General features: G+C 47.9%; 1 protein-coding gene and 1 pseudogene across 5 annotated transcripts in view; one reads left to right on the forward strand and one right to left on the reverse strand.

Annotated features, from left to right (window-relative positions):
• FAM184B (family with sequence similarity 184 member B) overlaps positions 1–26,870 on the forward strand; it is a 141,732-nt gene that overhangs the window by 109,528 nt on the left and 5,334 nt on the right. For 3 of the 5 annotated variants that reach the window (XM_073237797.1, XM_073237798.1, XM_073237795.1), the window contains exons 8-15: positions 5,720–5,820; positions 9,884–10,013; positions 10,799–11,011; positions 13,432–13,503; positions 16,764–16,917; positions 20,537–20,700; positions 23,179–23,348; positions 24,934–25,080. In XM_073237797.1, coding sequence (XP_073093898.1) covers positions 5,720–5,820; positions 9,884–10,013; positions 10,799–11,011; positions 13,432–13,503; positions 16,764–16,917; positions 20,537–20,700; positions 23,179–23,348; positions 24,934–25,080 — 1,151 coding nt within the window. The remainder of the gene's footprint in view (positions 1–5,719; positions 5,821–9,883; positions 10,014–10,798; positions 11,012–13,431; positions 13,504–16,763; positions 16,918–20,536; positions 20,701–23,178; positions 23,349–24,933; positions 25,081–26,870) is intronic. The other 2 variants (XM_073237796.1, XM_073237799.1) reach the window with 2 other exon arrangements.
• LOC108400145 (UBX domain-containing protein 2A pseudogene) lies at positions 3,826–5,063 on the reverse strand (annotated as a pseudogene).

The raw sequence follows: 26,870 nt of genomic DNA on the forward strand, positions 1-26,870 counted from the left end.
CTGAAGAGTTTTAGAGAACGATATCCAGGATAGATACCTATGCTGAACTTAGCCAGTTCATATTTATTATTTTTGCCAACGTATTTTGTGCTTTCTGTTTTCCTTATGAAATCTGGACCTAATTAACTTCAGTCATCATTTATGTATTTATATTGTATATTATGCTATTCTGATTTGTTGCTCCACATTCATTGTGCAGTTTCCCCTGGATTATACAGAACATGTATTTATAACAGGGGTCTCATAAAGTTGTTTTGCTTAGACTGTATTTGCTTCTGGGTTTTATAGGAATTGGAGGTCTCTGAGATACTTTCCTTGCCCCAAATACCAGAAAGTAGGAGGCAAAGGTGGGCCTTTTAGCCTCAGGTCTATATGGAGATGGTAAGCTGGTCAGTGATATCTGATATCATTTTTGAAAGTGCACAGGAATGAACCAAACTCACTGGGCCTTGACCCTTAGTGGCATGCCAACCAGCTGGACTTCGGTATCTAGTTATGAACAATAACGAGAAAGGGTTCAGTCAGTGGATAAAGGCCATGCTGATTGTGTTCAGTTATACTGGCTGTAGGATCTAGGATATTTTAAAAAGTATATCTGAAATTGCTTTTACCTTCATTTTTATTCCAGGCAAGGAGAAAAGAACTCTCCTGTATTTAGAAGAAAGCAGAAAAACTCTTGTTTCTTTTGTTTATTGCCATGTGCCTGGAACAGTGCCTGGCACACAGTGACCGATCCATAAATATTTGTGAGCAAGTTATGATGTTGTGAGAAAATTTGCAATAGTGTTATGGGAACAACAAGATAAGAGAGTGTAATTGCAGCAAAAGGGATTGTGAAGGATTGTGAGGTGACAGTTGAGTAGGGCTTTGAAGGATCAGTAGAATCCAGAGAGCTAGGGAGTAAAGAGGGCATCAGTTAGGGTTTGATCGGAGAAACAGACTATTAAAAATGATAGAGAATATGGGATTCCTTTTAGGAAATAACCTTGCATAATTATGGGAGCCAGTTGAACACTTTATGTCCAGCTGCTTTTACTGTGTCTGTTCAGTGCACAGTAGGCCTAGAGCAAGGCGGAACAGTCAGAAGGAAAGGACAGACACAGAAAGCGGAAGACCGAGGCTGAAGGCAGCCCATGGGGCTGAGCTTGAGCACTGTCAGTTTCTGAGGCTGATGAGCCTCCAGCCTTGATGACATGGGTGACTTGTAGGAAATCCAGCATCCTTTATGGGAGAGCTAAACGTGTACTTGGTCCTGAAGCCTAGGGCGGGTCTGGCAGGAGGCGGAGGAGCCAAGAGCCAAACGCTGCCCAGTCTAAAGTGAGCGAGCAGGTCAGAGACATCGAGTGGGAGCTGTGACCATACCAGGAGCCCTGCAGCAAGCATCCAAGCATAAAAAGGAAAGGCCTGCTGCTGAATGTGCATCTTCCAGCTCTCATGCAGGGTCATGTGGCCCAGAACTACGCAGATAGAAGATGTGGTCCTGGCTTAGCTAATTTAACCCAGAACACATCACCCGAAGAGGTAACACTGGGCTTCAGTAAACTGGGTGTGGGAGGCAGAGGAGACCCATGGGCTCCAACAGGCCCCCACTGCTAAGCACCCCTGGACAGGTCCTCCTGGACAGAGGTGGACAGTGGCTTCCCAACTGCCACCTGCCCCCTGCTTCTCTGGATGTGAGGTCCAGTGTCACGTGGTATTTTGCTACATTTGAAGGCAACACAAATGAATCACACAGAACTTGTAACTTAAGAGCCAGAAAGGTACAAAAGGCTCCTGAGCAGGGCTGGAAAACACCCAAACTTTGGGCTACAGCTGCCTCCAGCCACATGCCCTGTGGGTTTCTCATGAGAAATGCAGTTAGTCCCAGCCATTCCTTCCATGGGATGCACTGGGAGTGTGGGGTGAGTGTGAGAGAAAATGGCCCTTCTGCTCTCCTAGAGTGGCCAGAGATGTGTTGGGGCTGTTCATGGGGTGTTTACCAAATTCTAAGGTCTGGGAACCACTGGTGAACACAGCAGAGTCCCTGCCCTCATGGTGCTTACCTTCTCATCAGGGAAACAGAAAAAATGTAAGTAATTAATATCAGGCTTGGATATGTACTTTGAGGAAAACACAGCAAGGGACGATAAGGAAGTGAGGTGTCGTGTTTTAGAGCAGATGATCAGGGAACAGTAATCCTGGGGAATGAGCACTTAAGTACTCACTGTGTAGCTAATGCTATTACAGGACTTTACCTTTGTTGGCTCATTTAATCCTCATGACAACCTAAGTAATTTTCCCAAAGTTACATCATTAATAAGAAGAACTGGAATTTGCACATAGGCAGTCTGGTACCATAGCCCAACCTTTAAACCAGGGAAGGTCTCTCAGTTGTGGTGAATGAAGTGAGGGGGTAAGACATGCATATATCACAGGAAAGAGCATTGCTGGCAGTGGCAAAGTCAGGGCAAAGGCCCTGAGGCAGGTGCGTTCTTATTGTCTGGAGGGGGTGAGATGAGAAGCTCAGTTCTGGACATGTAGCAGCTTGAGACGCTTACTAAGCATCTGAGTGATGTCTGGAAGGTAGTTGGATGTACAAGTCCAGACTTCAGGAGAAAGCTTGGAAATAGATAAATTTGTTGTTATCAGTATGCATGGAACTAAGTGAGATGCTAGGAAATGAAAGAGAAAAGAGTAGTCCAAGGACTAAGTTCTGGGACAGGAGAAAAGAAGGCTTCAGCAGAAGAAACTAAGAAGGAGCAGCTGGCTAAGGAGGAGGAAACCCAGGAGAGAGGGCCACGTGGAACCTGTCTGGAGCAGGGACCAACCAGATACCCACTTCTGCAGAGAGGCCCAGTTAGCTGAGGCTCCAGGGGTGGCCACTGGGTTTGGTGACACTAGCCTTGAAGTTGGAAGGGCAACCAAAACTACTTCAATCCAGGTCAAGTGAGGATGGGAACCCAAGTCTCCATCTTCTGGCTTCAATTTGCCCCTTCCCACCTCTGAGGGCCCCTGACACCTCCCAATGTCCCCAGAACAGTTTGAAAAGCACAGATATAACCAACCCCTTTGTTTCACAGTTGATGAAGCTCGGGTCCAGAAAAGGAAAGAGACTGGCTCAAGACCATGGTACTAGTTAGTGGAAAGCCCAGGTTGCAATATTATTATTATTATTATTATTATTATTTTTATTTATTTATTTATTTATTTTTAGTCTCCCAAATAAGCAGTTTTATTCAATATATAATGAACAATTTTTTCATTAAATGGTTTGTACTTTGAAAGAACAGAGAGCAAACCCTACCAAAGTCTTTATGTTAATTCAATTCAGGACACAAAGGATTGTTAAAATATAATTACAACCATTGAGTTAATATTAAAATATCATATTTTAACACTTCTGTATATTAAATGACAGTAACATTGGTAATAGTACCTGGCAAACAGAAGGCACCTAATGTTTGTTGGTTCTTAAACTGAATGACTTGGCCAAATAAAAGACAAATGCATCCTATATTTTATAACAAACAAGTATAAATTCTTTCACAGATCCTTTCAATGAATAGTAGTATTTCATCCTTAAGACAACAGTTAACCATTAGTAAAAGCTCTCAAAATACTTTAAGGCACTGAAACAGATGTATACGTACCATATTTCAACACAATGAAATGTAATGAAAATTACTCTGAATGAGAGAAGTGCATAAAAGAAGTAAGAGCACTTTTATTACCTGGATAATGCATAGTAATTTAACTGTTAAATTAGAATCTGTAAAATTAAAATTGTCCTTCTGTTTCTCAGCCTTAACAATGACTTTCAACTGATTGATGACAGTTATAAAAACGACATAGGTTAAACTGTATTCCTCCAAAGAAGCTTATTTTCAAGTTTGCCTTCCCTTGCCAAAACCATGTTTTCTGAAGTCAACATATTTTAAGTATTTCACACTTTACAATTATTAAATTTTCAGGTAAAAAGCTTTATTGAATGATTCCCATTAGAAAACCTCTGAGATTATTCACATTAATGAAAATTTTCACAGCTGCAAAAATGAAGTTATTGCTAATGACAGGTCCTTCTCTATAGGAACTTCTTAACTGCGCGTTTTCTAAATGAACACATGAGAAAACCTCCAATATGTCTTCTAGTTACATAATATAAACTGCAAAATCCACAAGGGAGATATTTCTATGAGAAATGTTAAATTTCTGGACAATCCTTTTCCTTTTGGCTAACCAGATCTGTATGTTAGTGATGGGTTCCAGGTTGTTTAGCTGGACAGTAGACAAATTATTTTTATTCTCAACTTCAGTACTCCTTGGTTTAAAGACAATTTTTGGTGTTGCACTTCCCAGTCTGTGACCTGTCCTGAGAAGGGCTGAAACACAGGCTTGGTTGACATACACACTTCATTTTTCTTGTCTTCAACTTTAACATCAACCCCCTTTATCGAAAATTCCCTGTAACTCTAAAGGTAATTCCCCTTTTTTGATGGACTTAAGAAATTGCTGACTTGCACAATCAGAATAACTTCTGAAATCATCGTTGACTGTGAATCCATTTTTCCATAATTTTATACTTACATCTACCTGTTTCTTCTGTTCAGTAGGAGACAGGCATTTGGCACCAACTTTCTGAGCTTCCTCAAAAAGGGTATCAACAAAATATTCACAATTTGTGTGTTGATTATCATTAAGAGGTTGGTTATCAGATCCTGTTTCACAAGCCCATTCTTCTTCTATGCTTTCAAGATTATCTACTTCTTTCATTCTCTTTTGGCTTACTTGGATTCAAACTGACTTGTACTGGAATACTGGCTATATCATTTTTGAGCTGGATGACTTCATACATGTTACTGAACTTCTCCAAGTCCCAGATGCCTAACCCCCGGGCGCGGCCGCTGGAGGGGGCCGCGCCGTTGCCTCGGGGCCTCATCCTCAATTCGCCCAGGGGCCGCGGGCGCCCCCGCCGCTGCTGGGGTCGAGCCCCTCGGACGGGGAGCACCGCCAACGCCTGAGCCTCTCAGGATCGGCGGCCGCGCCCTGCAACATTATTATTTAATGGCATTTACTAACAAAACCATCTGTTCCTAGACTGTCATAGGGTTTTCCATGGTCAGTAGTTACTGTGACAAGTAGAAAATCAAACTAAAGAAGACTTTTCCACCTTTGTATCTATGTGGAAAGGGAATAAAAGTAACATGAACAAATTCAATTCATAGAAAATTGTAAAGCCTCAGTGTTAACTCAGTTTCCACATTCTCCTCCCACCATACCCCATTTCTCCATGTTTATGGTCAGTCAACAAGTTCCATGTTTTCTGATCCTATGTAATGAGAGGCAGCAGACTGCCACCTGTAAAGTGGGTATATTAAAAATACCAGTTGCTCAGTGGCTGTTGCTGGCACTGTCTTTGAGTCCCTCACAACCCCAGAGTTAGATTGCATGTCTTGTTTCCATCACTCACAGATGGTGGGACCCCGAACAAGTTACTTGCTCTCCCTACGCTTTAGTGTCATCAGCTGCGTGAAGTGCTTTGAAAACCAGGATTACAGGGGTAAGGGCTGCTGCCGGCCCTCGGCCAGGCTCTGTGCTTGGGCCTCATCATCTCAAGCCTGTCAACTGTGCACCAGTAGTAGACTGGCAGGGGACTCATTCTCCTCTGTGCTCTAGTTAAATAAGCTACAGGTTGAATCAGGGAACTGTACGTAGTCTCATCTTGCAACTGTTTTTGTCTTAGGATCCATGCTTAAGGCTGAACGAACCTTCTCAGACCCTGACCAGAGAAGAGCTTCAAGATAAGTCAGCGGTTGAAGACAGAACCAGCAGCGATGAAGAAAGGTACAGGAGGCTGTGCAGACTTCCTAGCACTCCAGTGAATGACTCACATTGAAGGATTCATTCATTCATCCATACTCTCCTCAAGTATTTATCACTGCCCCTTGCATCATGCCTAGGGAGGGAATAGAAATGTTTTGTATGTCTTCCATAGAGCTATGAGCTTTATATAAACTATCTTATTTAATTGTCACATTAACCCAGAGAGGCCATTTTATACATTAAGCACCTGAAATTTCAAAGAGGTTTGTAAACCTGCTGAAAGCTCAGTCATGGACTAGCCCCAAACCTCTGCTCTTTGTTTTCTGAGTGTTCTTTAACTAGGGGACATGGGGGAGCTTGGTCACCATTGGGAAATCCCCCATCCTGACTGCCTATATTAGTCATCTCTTGCTGCTGTAACAAACATTCCCAAAATATCAGTCATTTTATCTCACGGGTCAAGCTACCTTTTTCCATGGCTCTGCAAAGTTCTGCTGGGCTTCTATGAGCTTGGTTCCTGCCAGAGTCAGGTGTTATTGCCTGCCCCAAACTATGGGTAGAGTTCAAGTTGGTACCACATGCCTTCTCACTCTGGGACAGGGCTGAAGGATTAGTTCCTTCACGTTGTCTCCTCTTATGAGGACCTGAATCTCATCACAAGAGCTCTAGCCTCCCAACCTAATTACCTCCCAAAGGCCCCATTTCCAAGTATCATCACATTTTGTGGTGAGAGCTTCAACATGAGTTTTGGGGACCACAACTGAATCTGTCACATCACAGGAGGCAGAGGAAACAGAGAATGAATATTTGCTGCACAGTAATACAGCCTGTCACACCACCTCACAAGATTCTGTTGTCATGGGTCTATGGTACATCCCAACCCTGTGTATTTTGAGAAAGCTTCCCAGGTGATTCTGAGGACACCACAGTTATGATCTACTACCCTACACAAATAAGTGACTATGTGGACTCCTGATAGATACCAGATAGGCCATTCTCCTGCCATCTGGCTGCTTCCTAGGTAGGGTGATGCAGTCTATTCACAGTGCTTAATGAAATTAAGACTGGGTGGCTTATAAACAACAAAAATTTATTCTCACAGTTCTGGAGGCTAGAATGTCTGAGGACAAAGTGCTAGCAGATTCTGTGTCTGGTGAGGTCCCACTTTCTGATTCATAAAAGGCATCTTTTTTCTGTGTTGTCACATGGTGGAAGGTACAAGGAGCTGTCTAGGGCTTCTTTTGTAAGGGCACTAATCCCTCTTATGAGGGTTTCACCCTGATGACCTCTCAGAGGCCCCACTTCCTGACACCATCACGTTGGGTAATAGGTTTCAACATACCAATTTTGGAGGGATATAAACCTTCAGACCACAGCACTGGGGAAGCAGGGTCCAAACTCCTAACCCAGATCAAAGGCAGTCTAAGGGAGCCTACAGTCCAGGGAAGTCACCAGCTGATAATACTTCCACAACATCCTGCAGATTCCATCTCAGGATCTGTGAGGCATGGAGGGATGTTGGTTAAAGAGCACAGACTCTCGAGTCAGGCTTCCCGGTTAAATCCTGGTATTACTTCTTCCTGCTGGCTTCCACAAACTTTGTCCTATTTATAACTCACAACTCCAGAGGAAAGAATCTTTTTCCTGAAACTACTGGTGGAAATTTCAAAGAGGTCTCTAAGGGGCTTTGCTTGGGTCCTATGTCATCCCTAAGGCAATCATTCTAGCCAAAGAAATGGAGTGCTCTGATTGGCCAGGTGTGTGTCACATGCCCTTCCCTGTTACTGCTGAGGATGATGCAGAGTTAGCTGCACCTGAACCCTGTGGACTAAAGGGGATTACTGCGGAAAGCAGAAAGCTTTCCCAGGATGCTGGACGGACCTACCACAGGTGGTGATCACTACAGCCTTGTCTTTTCTCTCATGTGGCTATACTGATAAGGGGGTGTCCTCAACTGTGGAAGCAAATGAGCAAGTTGGGGCTTGGGGGATTTTACCCACAGGGGTTTTGGCGGGAGTGGAGGGGCCAAACAATGATGGAGAAGGAAAGAAAGTTGTCTGAGATCTAAGGTCAGGAGGCCCAGGACAGAACAAATACAGTGCTATGGAAAATATTTGTACAAGAATATGTCTAGCAGCTTTATTCCTAATAGCCATGAAGTGTAAACAACTCAAATGTCTATCATGAGGAATATAAACAAATTATAGCCTATGCACGTAATGAAATACTAGTCAGCAACAAAAACGTAGGAACTATTGACATATACAACAATATGGATGAATCCCAAAGACATACAGTTGAGCTAAAGAAGCAGACCCAGAAGATTACATACCACATGATTCTGTTTGTATGATACCTAAGATTGGGCCAAACGAATCTGAGGTGATGGAAGTCTAGCCCTGGCTCCCTATGGGTGGTGGTTTGACAGGAAGGGTGGTGCAAGGGGAGTTTCTGGGTAATAACATGTTCTATATTTTGATGGGTGTTGATTTTATGATTATATGAATTTGTCAAAACTTACTAAATTGTACACTTAAGATCGGTGCACTTCACTATATGTAAATTTTACTTCAGTAAATTATTTTAAAAATCATAACTGAGCTCTGGAACGAAGTCCAGTCTGCACCCCCAGGAAGCATGAGGGATTGCTTACCTGTTCCACGTACCGGACCTGGTAATGTCACTTGTCAGTCTTTCTCTCTGCCACCTCTCTCTGGTCACACCTCTGGCTGTCTCTGAACCGTTGGTTTGTTTCATACCCAGAGGTCAGAACACGCATCTTCTGGGTCTGTTTATTTCTTTTGTTATTCATTTCTTCTTTCTGTTTAGCTTTTGTTTATTTCTCCTTACAGGTGGTTACATTTAAGCACATCCTCAAAAGCTTGAGGATAACCTAAGGGAACTAGAATGCAGAGAAAGAGACCCCCTCTCTTTATTAAATATTTGGTTGGTTCTCTATATAATCCTTACTATGTGTCAGACACAGTTTTAAGCATTTCTTAGATATTTATCCTCATAATAATCCACGTGAAAGTTACCATTAGCAACTCATGTCACAGATGAGGAAACTTGTGCTCAGACAGTGAAGATCTCACAAGGTCACATACCTAGTGGATGGCAGAGCTGGAATTTGAGCCAGGGTAGTCTTGTTCTGATGTCTAAGCTCTTAACCACAGTACTATGCTGCTCCTGGTTTCCTTCCCGTCTTTTCAGGGGTCCCCCCTGACTCTCTCCTTAACCCCCCAGCCTGTGCCCATGTTGCTGGGCCTTCCCACCTCTGCCAGGCTGGAGTCCCCCCATCATGGCCTTTCTCACTCCCCTAACCTCGGCTCCTCTGGCCTAATGTCCTTTCCAGAGTAAGCAAAACATCACTTACACCCCAGCAATCTCCAAAGAGGCGCCCACCGTGCGGCATCCTTTCACATTGTTACTGAGATAAATATATTAACATCACAATCTGAACCAGTTACATTTGAACTTCTCAGCTGGTTAAAAAGTTCAGAAGTGAGTAAGGGAAGGTCTCCTCCAAAGACACCTGTCAGCCTCTGTCCTAGGATGCAGAAACTACTGCAGCTTTAAGCCAGCATCTTCTTGTTCCTGCTACAGATGTAGAGGCTTATTTATAACCCTCCTATGTGTACTTGGGGACAGCCAGTAAAAGTTATGCACATGCTTTGAAATTTATAAAATACTATATTCAAGTAAAGCATTATTGTTTCATTTTTTTTATATGCAGGAAGGGTTGTGAAATTAGATCACAGAGACCTCTATTTTGGAGCTCCCAAGGAACCAATAAGTAACTCTAAGCTCTCAGTCATTCTGACAGTTGATCATCATTTACTCAGCACCCACGGAAACAGATACTGGGTGGTGCCGGCTGAGTCCTGATTGTATTCCAAGTGCAATAACACCTAGAATTTATATGTCAGGTTGCTTATTTGATTCCAGGGAGGATGTTTCTCGTTCCCACTAAACTGCTGTGGGAACTATGTTCTCCCAGCCCTGGTGGCTGAGATGTTGTTAGGATGGTCTTGTCACTCCCAACCAAGGATCTTCTGTGATTTTGGCCTCCTTGTCTTCAAAGGATTGAAGTCTCCCTCAAGGAAGGAGGTTACCTGCAGCCTCCACTGGGCTCTTTGCTGAAGGAGAAGGCACCCAAAATCCAGCATCTGCAGGAGGAGTGGCGAAGCCAGAAGGCCAGGTTGCAAGCCCAGGTAGCCGGCCAGCGGGGTGGGGAGGTCCCCTCATGCGAGTGAGCCTGTGGCTCCTCCTCCTGCTTACAGACAGCCTTGGAAATGCATGTGAGGCCTGATCCATGCCCAGCTGGGAGGGCATTCCGGGTCAGGGCAAAGTGGGATTCTTGGTTCTACTTATTCATTCATGAACCTGCTGTGGCTCATGATCACGTGCTATGAGCCAGAAACTCTCCTAGGTGCTTGGGCTACATCAGTGAATAAACCAGACAAAAGTCCTGCACGATAGTGCTTGTATTTTAGCAGCGAGGTGGGTCAGATTAAAAATGCTAGGCATAAGAAATAAAAGCACATACTATGTCAGAGGATGATAAGTGCTTTGGGAAAAAGAAAAGACAGCAGGGCAAAAAGGATGGGAAACTGGTGTGGGGAGTGGGTATAGTACTAGATAGGGTTTCGGGGAAGGAAGACTTCAGTGAAAAATGAGATCTGAGCAAGCATGGGGAGGAGGTGAGGGAGGCTGCCAGGTAGACCCTGGAGGATATTCTGGGCCCCTCTTGATTTCTCTTGGCTGGTTGGCATCCCACCCATCTGTCACCCTTGCCTGGCATTTATGGCTCTAGCTGAGGAGCACCCTGGAGACTGGCCACCCCCAGATTCTTCAAGCTTGCAATTTCCACCCCCTGAGAGTTCCCACAGATAGAGGAGGCTTAGCTGGGGTGAGGAGACATTCGAAGGCTTTTAATTTAAAGAAACTCCTGGGCAGGGGAAGGGGCCTCACCTGAGAGCAGGATGCCTGTGGGCAGGTCTCGCAGATGCAGCGGGCTCTGGAGCAGTGTACCAGCAGCTACAGGGAGGACCTGCAGGAGCTCAAGCAGCTCTCTGACCACGAAAGGGAGAAGCTGCAGCGCGAGCTCCAGGAGGCTGCTCAGCAGAGCCAGGCCGTGAGAGCCCAGCTCGAGGCTTCCCATCAGCGAGCCCTACGCGTGCTCGAGAAGGCCAAAAACCAGGAACTCAAGGTAAGGGGGATGACGATGAAGTCCTCTCTCTACTGAGCGCTTGCAATGCAAGCACCCTGCTCTGCACTTCAGGGGCGCCATTTGTACATCATGTCTAATCCCCACAGTCATCTTGCAAGGTCGTTACTATCATAGTCCCTTTCTTCAGATGAGGAAAAGGGCTAAGAGAGGTTCAGTAACTTGCTCAGGGTCACACAGCTAGTAAGGGGCAAAGCAAGGACTCAGACTTAGGTCTGAGATTTTTTGCTTTTCCCCATCTGTATATGACCTTGCTGGTGTAAGAATGATTTTCGTTCATGACTTGGGCAGTGTCATGCTTGGTGCACGCTGGGGAGTCAGGCTCAGCCTGGGAGCTCAAAGGGGGATGAGCAGCAGGGTTGAGAAAAACCGGCTCAGTGGGAAAGACCTGGTGCAGAGCTCGGAAAGCTGTGATGAGATCAGGCCCACTGGTGCCCGATCCAGCAAGGAGGCGCCAGACATTTCATCTATTCAGTTTCTCAAAAGGCGTTCACTCCCTCCTCTCTCTCTCTCGAGGGGAGGCTCCCTCTGTGGCTGCCTTAGATAACACGCTGCTCCCTCTGTCGGGGCAGTCCTCACACTCTAACACGTGACTTCTTTGCATGACCAAATCCACCAAGCGAAGCTGCCATCAGTAGGTGTTCATCACTGAACCATCTCCCAGTTCCCAGTAGCTCCTTAGTCAAGAGTCTCATTAAATGAAAGTTTCAAAGTTAACTTCCCCTTCTATAAACTGGGGTATCAATACCCACCTCTTTGAGTTGTCCAGATGATTAAATGAAAGGAAAAAGGGGGGCAGATTTCTGGTTTTAGGGTAGCAGAATAAAGACTTGTGAATCCTTTCCCATTGGAAACCTTCCAGAAGACAATGACCCAAAGCAGAAGCACACTCCACCCAGATGGAGAGAGGAGACATCTGCACACTGGTACCACATCATATGAAGACAGGGAACAAATGAGGAGATAGCATATGGCCTTGCAGAGCAGAGAAGCTCAGACCAAAGGGCCCGCAGGGAGAGAAGGATGAGACTCAAGTTGAATCCCATGGTGGAGTTCAGGAATTGGAGGTACCAGTTACCTGGGAAGGCGAGAGTGGGGAATATGACTCACCCGGAACCCAGATTCCCAGCTTACCTGGCACAATCAAGCAATTATCTATGTCTTATTTAGGGACAAGAGATGGGAGTTGGGGGGTGTGGAATCTCTAGATAAAGAAAGTCAGGGAGACTCTGAATTAGGAAATACCAGTCCTGGAAGCCGGGATAAGATGTGGGTCCAAGTACAGATCTAGGTGAAAATGTGTATCCTGAGCCATTAGATGCACTCCTGCCAGTTCTCTCCCACCCGAGCAGTCCTTTCTCCTGCTCAGCCCCAGAAGGTCAGCAGCCAGAACTTAGATCTCCTAACAGGAGACTGGAGAATCCTCCCTGGGGAAATTGAACCACCCTAGAGAGAAGACCTATGGATTCTCACACTTGTGGGCTTCCAATAGCCTTGCTGGCTGGGCATCTGACACCCTCCAGACTCCAGAGGAATCTACCATCCAACAGACCCTCTTCCAATTAGCCCTCAGAGAAGAGGATGCAAAGAGGAAAAAGAGGGCTAGGAGGTGCTGGCTTTCCTTTCCTTTAATAATGTTTGTCTTTTTATACTGTTTGGAATGTGTGCCCTGAAAAAAATAAAATGAAATTATAAAAAAAGGGAGAGAATGCATGTGGACTATTTGGCACTTAGTAAGTGTTCAAAAAATGTGAGTTCCCTTTCTTCTTTTTTTTCTTCTTTTATTCTCTTAAATCTTTGTCCACCTTGGCTTGCAACTGAAGTCCCAGGTTATTAGCTGCTGAGCAATGTTGGCCTTTTGCCTGAGCTTTATCCCTCTAGGCTGCAGACCTCAATCCCGTGCAGGAGACAAGGAAGCCCCTGGCCCACTGGGGTGGGGAGGAGTCCCAAGGGCTCTGGTTGTTTGGAGGAAGCAGGGTCTGAGGCCTGGCCATGGTGGTGGGGGGTGCTCTGCTCACCAGGGCCACCCTGCAGTTCTTAGTCCCTGGAGACCCTAGAACTGGATTGATGGGGTCTTCAGTGCTGGCTCAAGTCTGCATGGATTTATTCTAAAAGGAGACCGAACAGCCAGGTTCCAATTCTAATTAGAAACAGCAGACATAGAGTCAATCCCTATATAAGATAGGGAATAAGAGTGGGGTACCTGGGTTCAGATCCTGGGTTTGCCACTTCCTGGGTGGTGAGGAGCTCAGGCAGTCACCTAGCAGGTTTGTGCCTCGGCCTGAGAGCGTCAGCAGAGATAATACCAGTGAAGAACTTAGAGCAGAGCTTGTTCACGTCCACTCAGGCTGCTATAAACAGAATTCCATGATGGATGGCTTATCAACAATTTATTTCCACAGTTCTGGAGGCCAGAAGTGCCAGACCAGGGCACCAACAGATGTGGCGTCCGGAAAGAGGCTGCTTCCTGGCTTGTAGGTGGCCAGGAGGGGGAAGGGAGCGCTCTGGGGCCGCTTTTAGGGGGGGCACTAATCATGCTCATGAGGGCTTCACCCTCAGGACCTATCACCTCTCAAAGGCCCCCCTCCTCACACCATTACACTGCGGGGTGGGTTTCAACATACAGATTTGGGGGGGCATAAGCCTTCAGCCTATAGCACGGCTCAGTTGTTAAAAGAACCACTCTGATTACTCACTTGCCAATTCTGTGATACTGAGCAGCCCCTGTGCTGGTCCCAGGAGACACCAAGGTGATGAACACTCTCTCTCAGCTGTGTGGGGCCCACCTCCAGGGGGAAGGCACCCTCGCAAACAGGTTGCTCTAATTCAGTGGGTTAGGACCAGGAGATGGTTGCCCAAGGCATTTGGGGAGCACAGGGAAAGGGGACTTTACATAGGATGGGGCATGGCGAGTGTGATAGGATGCAGAGTAACAAATAGGTATCTGGTCTTCATTCCATTTCTTGCACAAAGCTCCCAAAACACCTTGGAATTTCCTATGTGATGAGAGTCACAGAAATGTCAATGAGGTGACTTTCGGACCTCATTTAATGATGTGGGCTGGTTGCCAGGGGATGAACCAAGCGACTAAATGGTTGGACCTCCCGGTCCCCCACTCCCAACCCGCCAATCTCTGGGGAAGGGAGAGAGGCTGGGGGCTGAATCTGTTGGCCCTTGCCAATGATTTGATCGATCATAACTATGTAACCAAGGCTCCCTAAAAGCCTGAAAGGAGAAGGTCAGGAGGGCTTCCCAGTGGGTGAACATCCATGTACTGGGAGGATGACGTATCCCAATTCCATGGGGATGGAAGCTTCTGCACATGGGACCCTCCCAGACCTTTTCTTATGTATGTCTTCATCTGGCTGTTGATTAGTATCCTTTAATATCCTTTGTAGTAAACCAGCAATCTAATGAGTAAATGACTTTCCTTAGTTCTGTGAGCCATTGTAACAGATAAATTGAACCCAGGGAGGGGGTCATGGGAAACTCTGATATAAACCAGTAAAAACCTGGGCTGGCAATGGGCATCTGAAGGGGGTGGGGGGTAGTCCCTTCAGCTGGGCCATTCACCTGGGGGATCTGATGCTATCTCAGGGTAGACAGCCTGAATCAAGTTAACTTGTAGGACACACAGTTGGCAACTGAGCATTGCTTGCTGGTGCAGGGAAACCATGCCGCCTACACACACATTGAAATTGGTGTCAGAACCTTTGTAGAGAGACGAGGTGGAACTGGGCTCCTTAGGAGGCCCCAACCAGCCACAAAAAGAGCACAGTAAACCTCTCATAGGTTTACTGGAGCAATATGCCAGGCATGAGTGTCTGGCTTGATACAAATGTGGGGTGCTAAGGGCTTCTGTGTGAGGAAGCAGACGATGCTGCCCTGAATCCTCTGCTGTCCCGGGACAGAGAGGGGCCAGGTCCCAGAGTAGGAGAGTTTGGCACCATCTTTTGCAAATGTTTGCTTAGACCTCTCCATTCCCATATCCCCTGGGATAAAACAATCACCAATTGGAATTCTCTGAGCCTGCAGCAAGTTCAAGAGGTGGAAATATTGGAGAGTTTGAAAAATGTGAGACTTTTATGTCTTAAGTACATTCAGCCTGGGCTGACTGAGGTCCCCGTGGAGGAGTGAGACCACTTCCCCATGTGTGGGAAGCAGCAGACAGAAAGCATGAGCAAGCGTCCGGGTGCTGCTGTGGCTGCTTGGCTGCCCTGGGCTCCCCTGGGAGGCCCCTCGTGCATATGGTGAAATCCCCTGGCTCAGTGTTCTCAGCGTGCATGGGGAGCTGGAAGGGCCTGGGCCCCAACACCCGCCGCCTGTGGGTTACTATCCTGCCGCCACCTTCACCTGCCTTCAGTCGGGTCATGTCGCCTTTCTGAGCCTGTTTCCTCTGCTGTTAAAAAGGGGATAAGGGAAATGATAATTCTTGAATCTTTTCTGTGTGACCTTGGAGAAGTGAATTCATTTCTCCTAGTCTCAATTTCCTCATCTAAAAGGTGGGGCTGGTATTAATTGGAACTCTTCGTTGCAAAAAAACAAAGCAAAACAAAGCAGAGACTTTATGTTTTCTGTTGCTACTGTAACAATTATCACAGATCTGGTGGCTAAACACATCACAGATTGATCATCTGACAGGTCTGGAGGTCACAAGTCCTAAAATCACGGTATTGGCAGGGCTGTGTTCCTTCGAAAGGCTCTGGGAAAATCTGCTTTCCTGCCTTCTCCGCTCTAGAGGCTGCCTGCATTCCTTGGCTTTGGGCCCCTTCCTGTGTCTTCAAAGCCAAGTGTGGCATCTTCCCATCACCCCTTTCCTCTGCTTCTGTCCTCACACGTCCTCTGCCTGGCCCTGCCACCTCCCTCCTGTGAGGACCCTTGTGATTACATTGAGCTGCCCAGATGATTCAGGATGATCTCCCATCTCAGGACTCTTGACTGAATCACACTTGCAAAGCCCCTTTTATTGTCGAAGGTGACGGAGTCCCAGTTTCCAGGGATTCGGACACAGATGTCTCTGGGGCCATCATTATACCTGCCACAGAAACCAACTTGCATTAGCTTCGGCAGTGAGGAGAGTTTTATTAGAGCTTATACAGCTGTCCATAGAACCTGCTTTGGATGTCTAACATGTAATAGGCCTCCAATAAATGAAAGCTGAGTGAAAGAATTAATAAATGAAATAATAATAAATGAACCCAAAGACACAGAGAGCCAGTTCTCAGGACCAGACTAGACCAGGGATTGAAAAAGCTGTCAGTATTCTCCCTGCTTCTGTCATTTCTGCTCTGCATGTCAGACCTGGGCTGTCTTCACAGACAGCTTCCTCCACTTCTCTGGTTCTGGGGCAGGTTGTGGCTCATCTCACTCCTAAGTGTGTTAAAATTGGAGCCAACCAGTTTAATGTCTATCTTTCTTGCTCTCTCTCCCCCCACCCCTCCACTTTCTAACACCAAATTCCCAGTGATTGGCCCAGTTTGGAACAGTTGTACACTCTGGTTCAGTCAGCTATGGACAAAGGTTAGGTTCACATGGTACAAAATGGCTGCTGTGACCAAGCCATTGCTGTTGTCCCAGAGAGGTGGGGGAGCATTCACTGTAGTCTGATAAGCCCTGCACTGGGGTGTGATGCGTGCTCAGTAGACCCCAGCCCAGAGGAGGAGCTTATCAGAAGGGACAGATCTCCCCTTCTCTGCTCACTTTCATGCCTCCTTTCTTCCACTTATGCCCACAGGCCACAGAGGAGCGCTTGAAGAAGGAATCCAGCCACAGCCTCCAGATCCAGCACCAGGCACACCAGCTGGAGCTTCAGGCCTTGGAGGAGAAGGCCCAGCAAAAGCTCCAGGGGGAGCTGGGGAGGGTGCAGGCCCAGCAGGCTCTGCTGCTAGGTATGCAACCAGCTGCACACCTGGAGGGCCTAGCCACATGGCAGGGTCCACATGTGGAGACTGGGCATGGTGGGGCCCAGCGGTCAGGAGGCACACGGGCCAGGGTGACTGTCCTGGCTCCACCACAACTAGCTGTGGGACATGAGCTGGGTTGGCAGGGGGTCACCCTCAGCCATTTTCCTTTTCTATAAAACGGAGTTACAACTCTCTGACCTCATAGGAGGTTGTGTGGATTTGAAGAGATATTAAATATAAAGTGCCTAATATATAACATGAGCCCATTGAATGCAGATTATAATACAGGTTTCCCCCAATATCTGAAAATGGAGCTTTCTTATGAAACCTTTCATAAGACAGAATGGCATAAAGTGAAGAACCAATTACCATTAATTTATATGGAAATTTTTTGAGTGTTCTTAGACCCCCAAAGTCACCTCTCTCAACCTTCTCTGATACCTTGAAATGGACCTTGATAGTGGATACAAAAAATACATGGAGATAAAGTATCATTCAGACACAGTTCCCAGCTCTCACGCACAGTGCAAAGCTCTGGCACCGTGATGCTGAGATGCTGAGTGTCTTCTGGGAAGGGAGCTTGGGGGCCACTCTCGCTGCATGGGGCCCTCGCTGCCTCCGTAAAGGCTCCATGCAGCACATATGCTGAATGCTCAAAAAGAGCATTTTGCCTTTTTTTTGTAAAAGTGAAAATCTTTTTTGGATCTTTCCATTAGCAAAAACAGGTACTAATGTATGTCTTTTGTAAAAATGAAGTCATGTAACTTTTGAAATTTCAAAATGTGGGGGTTACCTATATTATTATCATCTTTATTATTATTATTGAATGTACACCAGATCTCTGGGTCTTCATGACAGTTTCATGGGATTGCTTCAACTTCTCACTTCTGTCCTGAAGATCTCTGCAAATCTGAGGGGCTCAGGCCCGCAGGCTCCTGCCCATTGCTCTGCCTCCTTTGCCCGCTTCCACATTATCCCGGCATGAAACTCACCTCCTCTTCAGTTTCCATATCAAAAACCATTCTGGAAGTTACCAGAAGCAGTAAAATCTCCAGAGCCAAACTGCCTGGCTTGAAGCCTGGCTCCAACACTCACTAACTGTGTGACCTTGGGCAATTACTTAACTGTTCTGTGCCTCGGTTGCTCATCTATAAAATGGGAATAATAATACTCTCCACCTTCCTGGACTATTGTTGGAATCATATGAGTAAATATACAGGAAGTGCTTAGAACAGAGCTTGGTACACAGTAAACATTTTGTAAAAGTTCACTGAATTCAGTCATTATTACTGAATGTTCTAACATCCCATCGCCGACTCCAGAGGCCTCTCTCCATTTTGGCAGATCATTTCTCTCCCTCATTTTCTCCTTTACTCTCATCTTCCTTCTCACTTTCAAGAGCAAGACAAATGCCTCTCCCTATTTGATGCTAGCATTAAAGACCTGGCGTGTCTAGCATTAAATATTTTTTTCAAACCCAGACAGGGCTCTTCTTAAGAGAATTCTGGGCAAGAGAATTTTCTTTACCTCCATAAGTGAATAAGATGTACCTGCTGCTTGGTTGACTTTGGAGTACACAGTGTGTCCTACTGACTGCATGTCAGCACATCAGCTGTGCACATTTCTGGAGGAAGTGATGTGGGGAGCAGGAAAGAGAGAGAGTCCCACAGTTTTCTCAGCTATGCTGGAATAGAGGCAGCCGCGTGGGAAATGCTGAAGTTCGCAGCATCTAAAGAAGACACGTTATGCAAGATAAAATCCAGGTTGTGCCACGTGTCTCAGGTGCAAGACTTCCCAGATTCAGATCGGGCTGGACACCCCTGGAGATCCCCACACCCCACAGCAGCTGCCTCCTCCCCACCCCTCTGATCCCACAGCAGCTCATCTTTTCCTGGACAAAAGATGCAGGAGAGACCCTAGGAATTCTCAGCACCTGTCCCAGGAAGAAAAGGCTTTGCAGACTCTGTGATGATAGTGAATCATAGCCTTTGTGGGAGGCATTGGGTGGGTGGGAGCACCTATCACAACAGGGTGATATTAGATACTCCTGGTCCCAATCACTCCCGTGTGTGAGACACACCTGGCCAGCAGGGAAGCGAGTGTCCACCAGATTACCTGAAACACTAGGGTGGGGACCCAGACATGCTGGATGAATAGTGGGTGGGTGGGTGGATGGGCAGGTGGACAGATGGATGGGGATGGATGGATAGGTGGGTGGATGGATGGATGGGCAGATGGGTGGATGAATGGCTGGATGGTGGGAAGGTATGAAAGAAGAGGGGAGGGTAATGAATGAGCCCACTGTAGCTCATGCTTTGCTAAAGGGTTTTGTTGCACATATATTTGTGATAAAAGATTTTTTAAAATTTATTTTGATTTTTTAAATAAGCATAGAAATCACTATATTAAAACTCTAGTGGAGAAAAAAGATAACCAAGTAAAATTTTCAACATACTATCATCAGAGTTTATTGAGCTTTTACATGTGTTTAATATACCATACCTTTCAGAGATGCTAAGGCAGCTTATGGGGAATCTTTTACAACTGATATACTTTTACAATGTCATTAATTTCTACTCTAAGCATCATTTGTTTATTTTACATTATCTGTTGAGCACTTGCTCTATATGTAGGCCTGTACCGGGTATCTTATGGTTTATGGAATTATTGGAACAGTGTTTTAAAAAGTAATATGCAATAACTAAATACAGAGTCTTAAAAGTACACAGAAAAGTATCAAATTTACTAGCACTTGAAACCTATCTTCTCTTTAAAAATTAATAGCTTATTGAATAGCATCTGCCCTCTCAGCAAATACTCATCCTGACATGATGGTTTTCTGTGTCTTTTGATCATGCTGGGAAGCGTTACACACCAGAAACCACCCACCGTCCGCAGAGGACCCCGAGGTCCTGGCTGTGCTCTTCCCTGCACGGTTCCCCAGGGTGCTTCTGGCTTTACTCCTGATCCCGTTGGGAGGGCGTGCCACCTCCTGCCTCCACAGCCCAGCCAAGGCCTCACCTCCAAAGGGAGGGGAGCCCGTGAACGTTTTGTCCCTTAAGAGCCAACATAAATGTCAACATTTCCGACGTGAGACCCACATCCCGACAAGAGGCCCCTGGGTCATCTGATCATTCCCTGTTCTTCTCTTCATTTTCTTACCCGGTGACAAGTGTCACCTCAGGGTCCGGCTCTGGGCTCAGGCTGCCGCAGCCTTCCTCACCACCCATCCTAACCAGCAGCGGCTGAGCAGGTGGTTCACGATGACTTAGAACCACTTCAAGTTTTGAATCCCAACTCTATCACTTACTAGCTGGGTGGCTCTAAGCTACTAACTAAGCTTCTCTAAGGCTCAGTTCCCTCATAAAATGGGAGGATAATACTGGGTAGAATGGTTGTAGGGCTTAAGTGAACACATTTTGGAGGGTTTAGTGCATTCAGTGCTCTATATACTTAGCCATTTCTGTTATCTTAAAGTAAGTTTGGAGAACGTGGCCCAAAGCTGCCAGCAGCTACCCACCCTGCCCCACCCCAGAGATGTCGCTCCTGTAGGACAGACGTCGTCTTCACTGTGCCTGACCTGCTGCTGCTCTTCCTTCTCCAGATTCCCTCAGGCAGGAGCTGTTGGAGCAGCGGGCTGCCTGCTCTGAGCACCAGAAGGACTTGGAGGCACTGCAGGCTGATCTGAGGGCTCCAGGCAGCACGGGCAGGCAGCAGCCTACTGGCCAGAGCCCAGGGGACAGCAAGGACCAGGCCATCACAGCAGAGGTCAGCACCCCTGTCCTGCCCATACACCCCCTTGAAGCAACATTAGGCCTGCTGTGAGACACTCATAAAGGAGGGGCTCCAGTGCTCAGGCACCCCCTGTCTGCAACGGGAAAACCTTTCTCCTTCCCTAGTCCTGGGAGACACCTGCAGGCTCCAGTCTTAAAAGGCAAAAGCAACTGTTAAGTGCTACATGTTATTTTTTGTTTAGATAAGGTAACATTTCAAGGTGCTGGTGCCAGACAGGCCCTAAAGACAGCCAGTCTGGGTGGGTCACTCCTTCACATCTGCTGAGAATTTCTCAGAACACCTCCTGAGACAGACTCCCAGTCTGGTCCTCCCGGTTCCCCTGAGTGGGGGCTGCCTTTGTTACTGGAGCTCAAGGCTAACCCTCCTTGAACTTCCTGGTCAGACTTGCCCGTTAGTCCCTTCCTTGCACGTCCGCAAATCCTGCTGAGCTGGGGAGCACAGTGACCTCCTAACAGCCCAGGTGTCTCTCCCCCAACCCACTGCTTAAAGCTGCAGCTCTTTGTCTAAAGCACATTTGCATAAAGCCTTCAGTGGCTCCTACTGCTATAGGAATAAGGTCCAAACGCCTCTGCCTGGCATTGGAAAAGCCTTCATCCAGTGGCTGCACGTCGCATCTGTAGCCATGTCCTCCTTGGCTCTAAACGAGGGCTCTGCGTCCTGCCTCTGGGCCTTTAAACGTGTTGCCTTCCCCCCCTACTCCTGCCGGGCATGTGCCTCTGTGCCGGGCCTCCCCTCACACCTATGACCAAGCTCTGAGCTCCTCAGCGCTTCTTGGTGCTGCAGTCCGGCTGGCACAGGCGCCCACTGCCTGCTCCTGTGAGGGACCCACCACTTCCTGTCCGTTCCTGTTTCCTCACTGAGATTAGGAGTGTTTTGAAAACAAGCCATATCAGCTTGGTCTCATCCCCACCCCACTGCCAGCGCTCAGCACAGTGTTCTGCTCACAGTGGGGTCTCCACCACGGCTTATGGGTGCTGAGGACTAGTTTCTGTCCCAGCCCTGCTGAGGATCCCAGGGACATGAGGATCATCATTTTGCTGGCACTGAGCACCTGAAGGCAATCTTGTGTTTAATGAGAAATGCTAACAAATGATGAAGCCCCAAGAGTTCAGCCCCGTCAGCAGAGTGGAGCAGAGGGAAGTCCGAGTGTGTCGCATCTCAGTGTTCTAGATTGGAGGGAGCCACCCTTACCTGTGGAAGGGGACAGGGTAATGTGGGACTGTGACAGCTGGTGACCAGAGGGTCCAGTGCTGGGCACTGCAGTGATATGCGTCCCAAGGGCCTCAGATAGACATGGGGCCACTTGTGTGCCAGCTCTCACCTCCACCTCACCGGACGAAGCCCTGAGACCTCAGGTGAAAGCCCACCCAGAGAAGAAATGTGGGGGTATCAGCAAGGAGGAACAGCCCCAGCGGCAGGAGTGAAAGGGGGAAGGGGGGACCCAATACAAGGATGCGTCCACAATTTGGCCACCGCTGCAGGTAAGTGGTGCTCCATCCTGGGGCCGTCTGAGGAGCCCTGGGAAATAATTCTCATATCTGTCCCAACCAGGGACAAAGGGGGAAACATCTATCAGCTTCACTCCCCCATTGGTTCAGGGGTGGCCCCACAGGACCTTAACCAGGCTCTTCCACATTGAGTACATCTAAGTGCCACGTGCCCATGATGCCCGTGGTGTCACACGTGCAAGCTCCTGGGTAGGAGGCAAGAGGTATGCTGCCTGTAAACACTGTTCAGTCCCATGTGGAATGGGCAAATGCACACGCCTTCAGGCATGTTTGAGGCTAATTCACTGATTAACTAACTCTTAACTCTGACCCCATTTGATGTTGGACACAAATCACTGATTTCTCTCTGAAACATGGACATTTAGGCATACTTCCATTTAGCAAGCATTTGTTTGGTACCTACTGGATCCCAGCTACCAGGTGCTTGCTGTATGATCGAAAAGCTGCAGAGGAGTTGCTGGTGCCTTCTCAAACAGCTCCCAGGCTCACGGAGGAAACCAGCGGATCTTGAGTTAAATTTGATTTAAACAAATCAGTGCACTTCACTATAACCTCTACGCAGAGGAGCTTGGTGTGCCAGGGAAGAGAAAGCTTATGGCTTCTCCCCTGCGGGCGGGGAGGGCGCCAGGAGGCAGTAGGTGTGGGTGGGGAGGACCCTGGTGGGCAGAATGGCAGGGAAGCATCAAACAGGCGGATGGCTTGACTTGTTTCGATTTAAGCCACATTCTTGGCTCACCAGCGTCGTTGAACTTTCTAAGGGCCAGATCTGGCCAACTCTCAAGGCGGAAACCCTTGAAGAGACTGGTGGGGAGCTCCTGAACCAGGGCCCTGCTTTGGGCGATGGTGATTCGTCCCTGAGTCTCCAGCGCGGCGCGCAGGGCCCTCTGCGCCCTGACAGCCTTTGCGCCTCCTGAAACCTCCCTCCGGGGCACTTTCTCCCCAGGAGGGGGTCGGCCCGGGCCAGGCGGGCTCCCCGAAGGGCGGCGCTGACGGTCCCAGCGAGGGATGCGGCCTCTGGGAGGAGAACGCTCAGCTCAAGGACGCGCTGCGGCGGCTGCGGGCCGAGGTGGAGCAGCACCGGCAGGAGGCGCTGCAGCTCCGCGACCAGCGCAGGTCGGTCCGCGCGTCCGAGCTGCACTCATCACCCGTTCCACCAACCCTCGGTGACCTCTGAGATCTAAAACTGGGTCCCCCGCCCCGACATTTAGGTCTGGGTCCATAAACTGCCAAAGAAAGACTCCTTAATACTCTAGCACGTCACTGATGTTACATTCGTGGCCCATTTAAACTACCAGTGCCCTAGGCGTTCTAGATTTCAAACCTGCAGAGGATCTCCTGAAACAGGAGGGACCCCCTGTGCCCTACAAATCGGGGAATTTATGGAATCAGACCTAACCATACCAGAAGTATCCTTAAAACCAGCCTCAGCGAGGTGTGCGGTGCAAGAGCTCCGGCCGTGCTGTGTGCCCTCAACTAGCTGTGTGAGTTTGGGTGAGTGGGCTAACCTCTCCCAGACGGGGCCCCATCTGTGACACGGAGACGCCACCGCCGCCTCTGCGTGCTGCTGGAGGATGCACGGAGATGTACGCCAGCCTAGCGCCGTCCCAGGCAGGCCGGAGGCACCGGGTTAACTGTGGCCGTAACTGTTATGACCCAGTCCAGCCTGGAGAGCTCATTGTCAGTCCTGAATACACAGGGTTTTTTTTTTTAACATTTGTTGTCAAGTTTCTAAGTGCAAATTTAATTTCATTAATAGCTATATGACTTTTTGGGTTACTTGTCTCTTCTTGAGTTGAGTGGGTAGTTTGTATCTTTGATGAAAGGGATTTGTCCATTTCCTCTCAGTGATGGAATGTCCCAGTGCCTGTTAAAGTAGAGACTCCCAACCATTTCAAGCTACAGCCTTCTCCAGGTGAGGAAAGCAATGATCTTTCTCCTGAAAGGATATAATCCCACAAAAATATGCACGTACTTTCTGTGGGTGACAGACCCCTGAGGCTCATCTGTGGATCCCTTAGCACCCTACCTCTAGGTTAAGGAAAATGATAGCTGGTGGTTGAACATACACTTTGTACCAGGGACTGTTCTGGACATGTATTAATGTGATTTATCCTTGTAATAACCCTAAAAGGTAGCCACTATTATCACCTCCACCTAACAGGTGAAGAAACTGAGCAAGGTGCAGCCCAAGATCACATAGCCAGGAAGTGATGGAGGAGGCCAGGGATGGGTGCAGGCCACCTGGCTGTAATGCTCTCCTAACCCCTTTCCCACCCTGCCTTTCCACCATAGACTCGTGATCTCCCAGGTCTGAGAGTCCCAACATTCAGGAATTAGATAGAGAATCTCAAACTCCAGGCCTCCCAACTGCCCTAAGGGAAAAGAGTGTTTCCTGGGCCTCCTCCCAGAGCTGTCCCCACCCCTACCCTAGAGGGCTGCCCTTCATGCTCAGGTTCCTTTGTGTAATGCTGGGGTGGAGGTGCTGAGAAGAGGTCCCACAGCGGGTTTATTCTGGACCCCGTCAATCAGTGACCTAAGGTCTCCCTGACAAGGTGTCCTGACCTCAGAGTCACAGACATGCCCCACCCATCTTCTCCCAAACCCAGCCACCCAGCAGAGGATGGAGAAAACCCCAGTGCCCAAGAGGTCCCATCCCTAGAGCCTGGGCAAGCCCAGTTATGCTTCCATCCACCTGCAGGCTGCTGGAGGCGGATCAGCAAGCCCAGCAGGCCCAGGAGGTGGAGACGCTACGCCAGGAACACCGGAAGGAGATGCAGACCATGGTGGCGGATTTCAGCAGTGCCCAAGCCCAGCTCCAGGCCCGGCTGACTGCCTTGGAAACTGAGTAAGTGAAGCTTTGGGCCCCAGGTTGAGAGGGACTAGTAGATGTTGTATTTTATTAGAATGATTGACTAATCCCAGGGTCCCCAGAACTTTTCCAGTTTTAAAACTAGAAGTCTTGAGTTCCAAGAAGTACCTCAGTCCCAGGAAAGTTGGGATGGCTGGTCATCCATCATTTCATGAGGGCTGCATTCCCTTTTGGCGAAGGGCACTGGGAATCTGTGAGGAATGGGCACCACCTTGTGGGCTCCCACTAGGAAGAAATCAGAGGGCTCAGGGCTACTTTTTAATGAGTATTTGCCCTATTTAACATGTGTCATCTCTAATCTTCACAACAGTGCTTCTATGTGTAAACTGTTACTCCCATGGACAGATAAAGAAACCTGGGGTCTTGCATGCACGTATGCGTGTATTCGTTTACTCATTCAACAGATATTATGAAGGGTCTACTGAATGCTCTTCACTGTTTTAAACTCTGGAATTATATAGCAGGGAACAAAAGAAAGACTGCCCTCTCACAGAGCTCACAAATTCCAGGTGGGGAGTCCAACAAGAAAAAAGCAGACAAATCATATTAGTGAATGTGCTAGAAGTAAAATGGGATAAGTGTTTAGAGTGGCAAGGGTGGACAAGGAAGGCTTCTCTAGGGAAGTGACATTTAAGCACAAGGAAGTGAGAAATGAGAGGTATTTGGAGGAAGAGCATTCTAAGTAGACAGAACAGCAAGTGCAAAGGCCCTGGTGTCTGTTTCACATGACTGAACAGCCAGGCTTGTGTAGCTTAAGCAGAATGAGTGAGACGGTGAGTAGTAGGATTGAGGCTGTGGTATAGCTGAGAGGGGTGAAGGAGGCCCTACATTAAACAGGAAGGAGTTTGGATTGTTCAGAGTACACTGGGAAGCCATTACAAGGCTGTGAACAGGAGTGTCATGGTCTGATTTGTGTTTTAACAGGGTCACTCCTGGCTGCTGAGGGGAGAAGAGCTGGGGGTTGAGGTTAGCAGCAGAGAGGCCATTTGGGAGGTGATCAGAGTATTCCACGTTCAAACAGGTGAAGCCACTTGCACAAAGTCAAGCAGCACCAAGTGGATTTAAATATCACCTCTCTGACCCATAGCTGCATGCTTAAAACCTGTTCTCCACTGTCTCCAAATAAGATAAATCATCCAAAATAGAGTGGAAAGTTTTGCTATCTAATGGGAAGTTACCACATGACAGGTGCCTGTTATCTCACTGAATCCTCACAACCACCCAGTGTCAGGTCCACTTGAAGGAATACGGAACTGAGGGTCACAGGTGAAGTGCTCTCTATGCCCACGGTCACATAGCTAGAACATACTAGAGCTGGGATCAGTGCCCAGGTCATCTCAACCCAATGCCCTGGCCTCTTATCAACTGCAGTCAACAGGTCATCTGCAGCCCTAACCCTCCCTACCCCCGCACCTTCTGGAGTCTTCTCTCCAGCTTCCTGCTGAAAGCGCTAGGGGTACCAGCTGCCCCACAGCTCTGCTGAGAACCAGCAGATGGAGCCAGAGCCACGTTGTCATGAGCTGCACCTGCTGCTGGTGGGCGGAAGTGGGAGCATTTTTCTGCTGGGGGATTCGTCCAGAGACATCCCTGCCTCTTGACGCCTCACTAAGGACAGCATCTCTGTGCACACACAGGCCTTTGGTTCCTGGGCCCCAGAGCTTCAGGAGAACTGACAAAGGTCAGACTAGGCGTTAGGGTCCTGGGCTCCACCATGAGCTTTGCAGTCAACTCACTGGGTAGCCCTGGGCAAGCCATGGTTTCCCCTT

The sequence above is a fragment of the Manis javanica genome, chromosome 5, assembly GCF_040802235.1.
Source record: "Manis javanica isolate MJ-LG chromosome 5, MJ_LKY, whole genome shotgun sequence".
Classification (NCBI taxonomy): domain Eukaryota; kingdom Metazoa; phylum Chordata; class Mammalia; order Pholidota; family Manidae; genus Manis; species Manis javanica.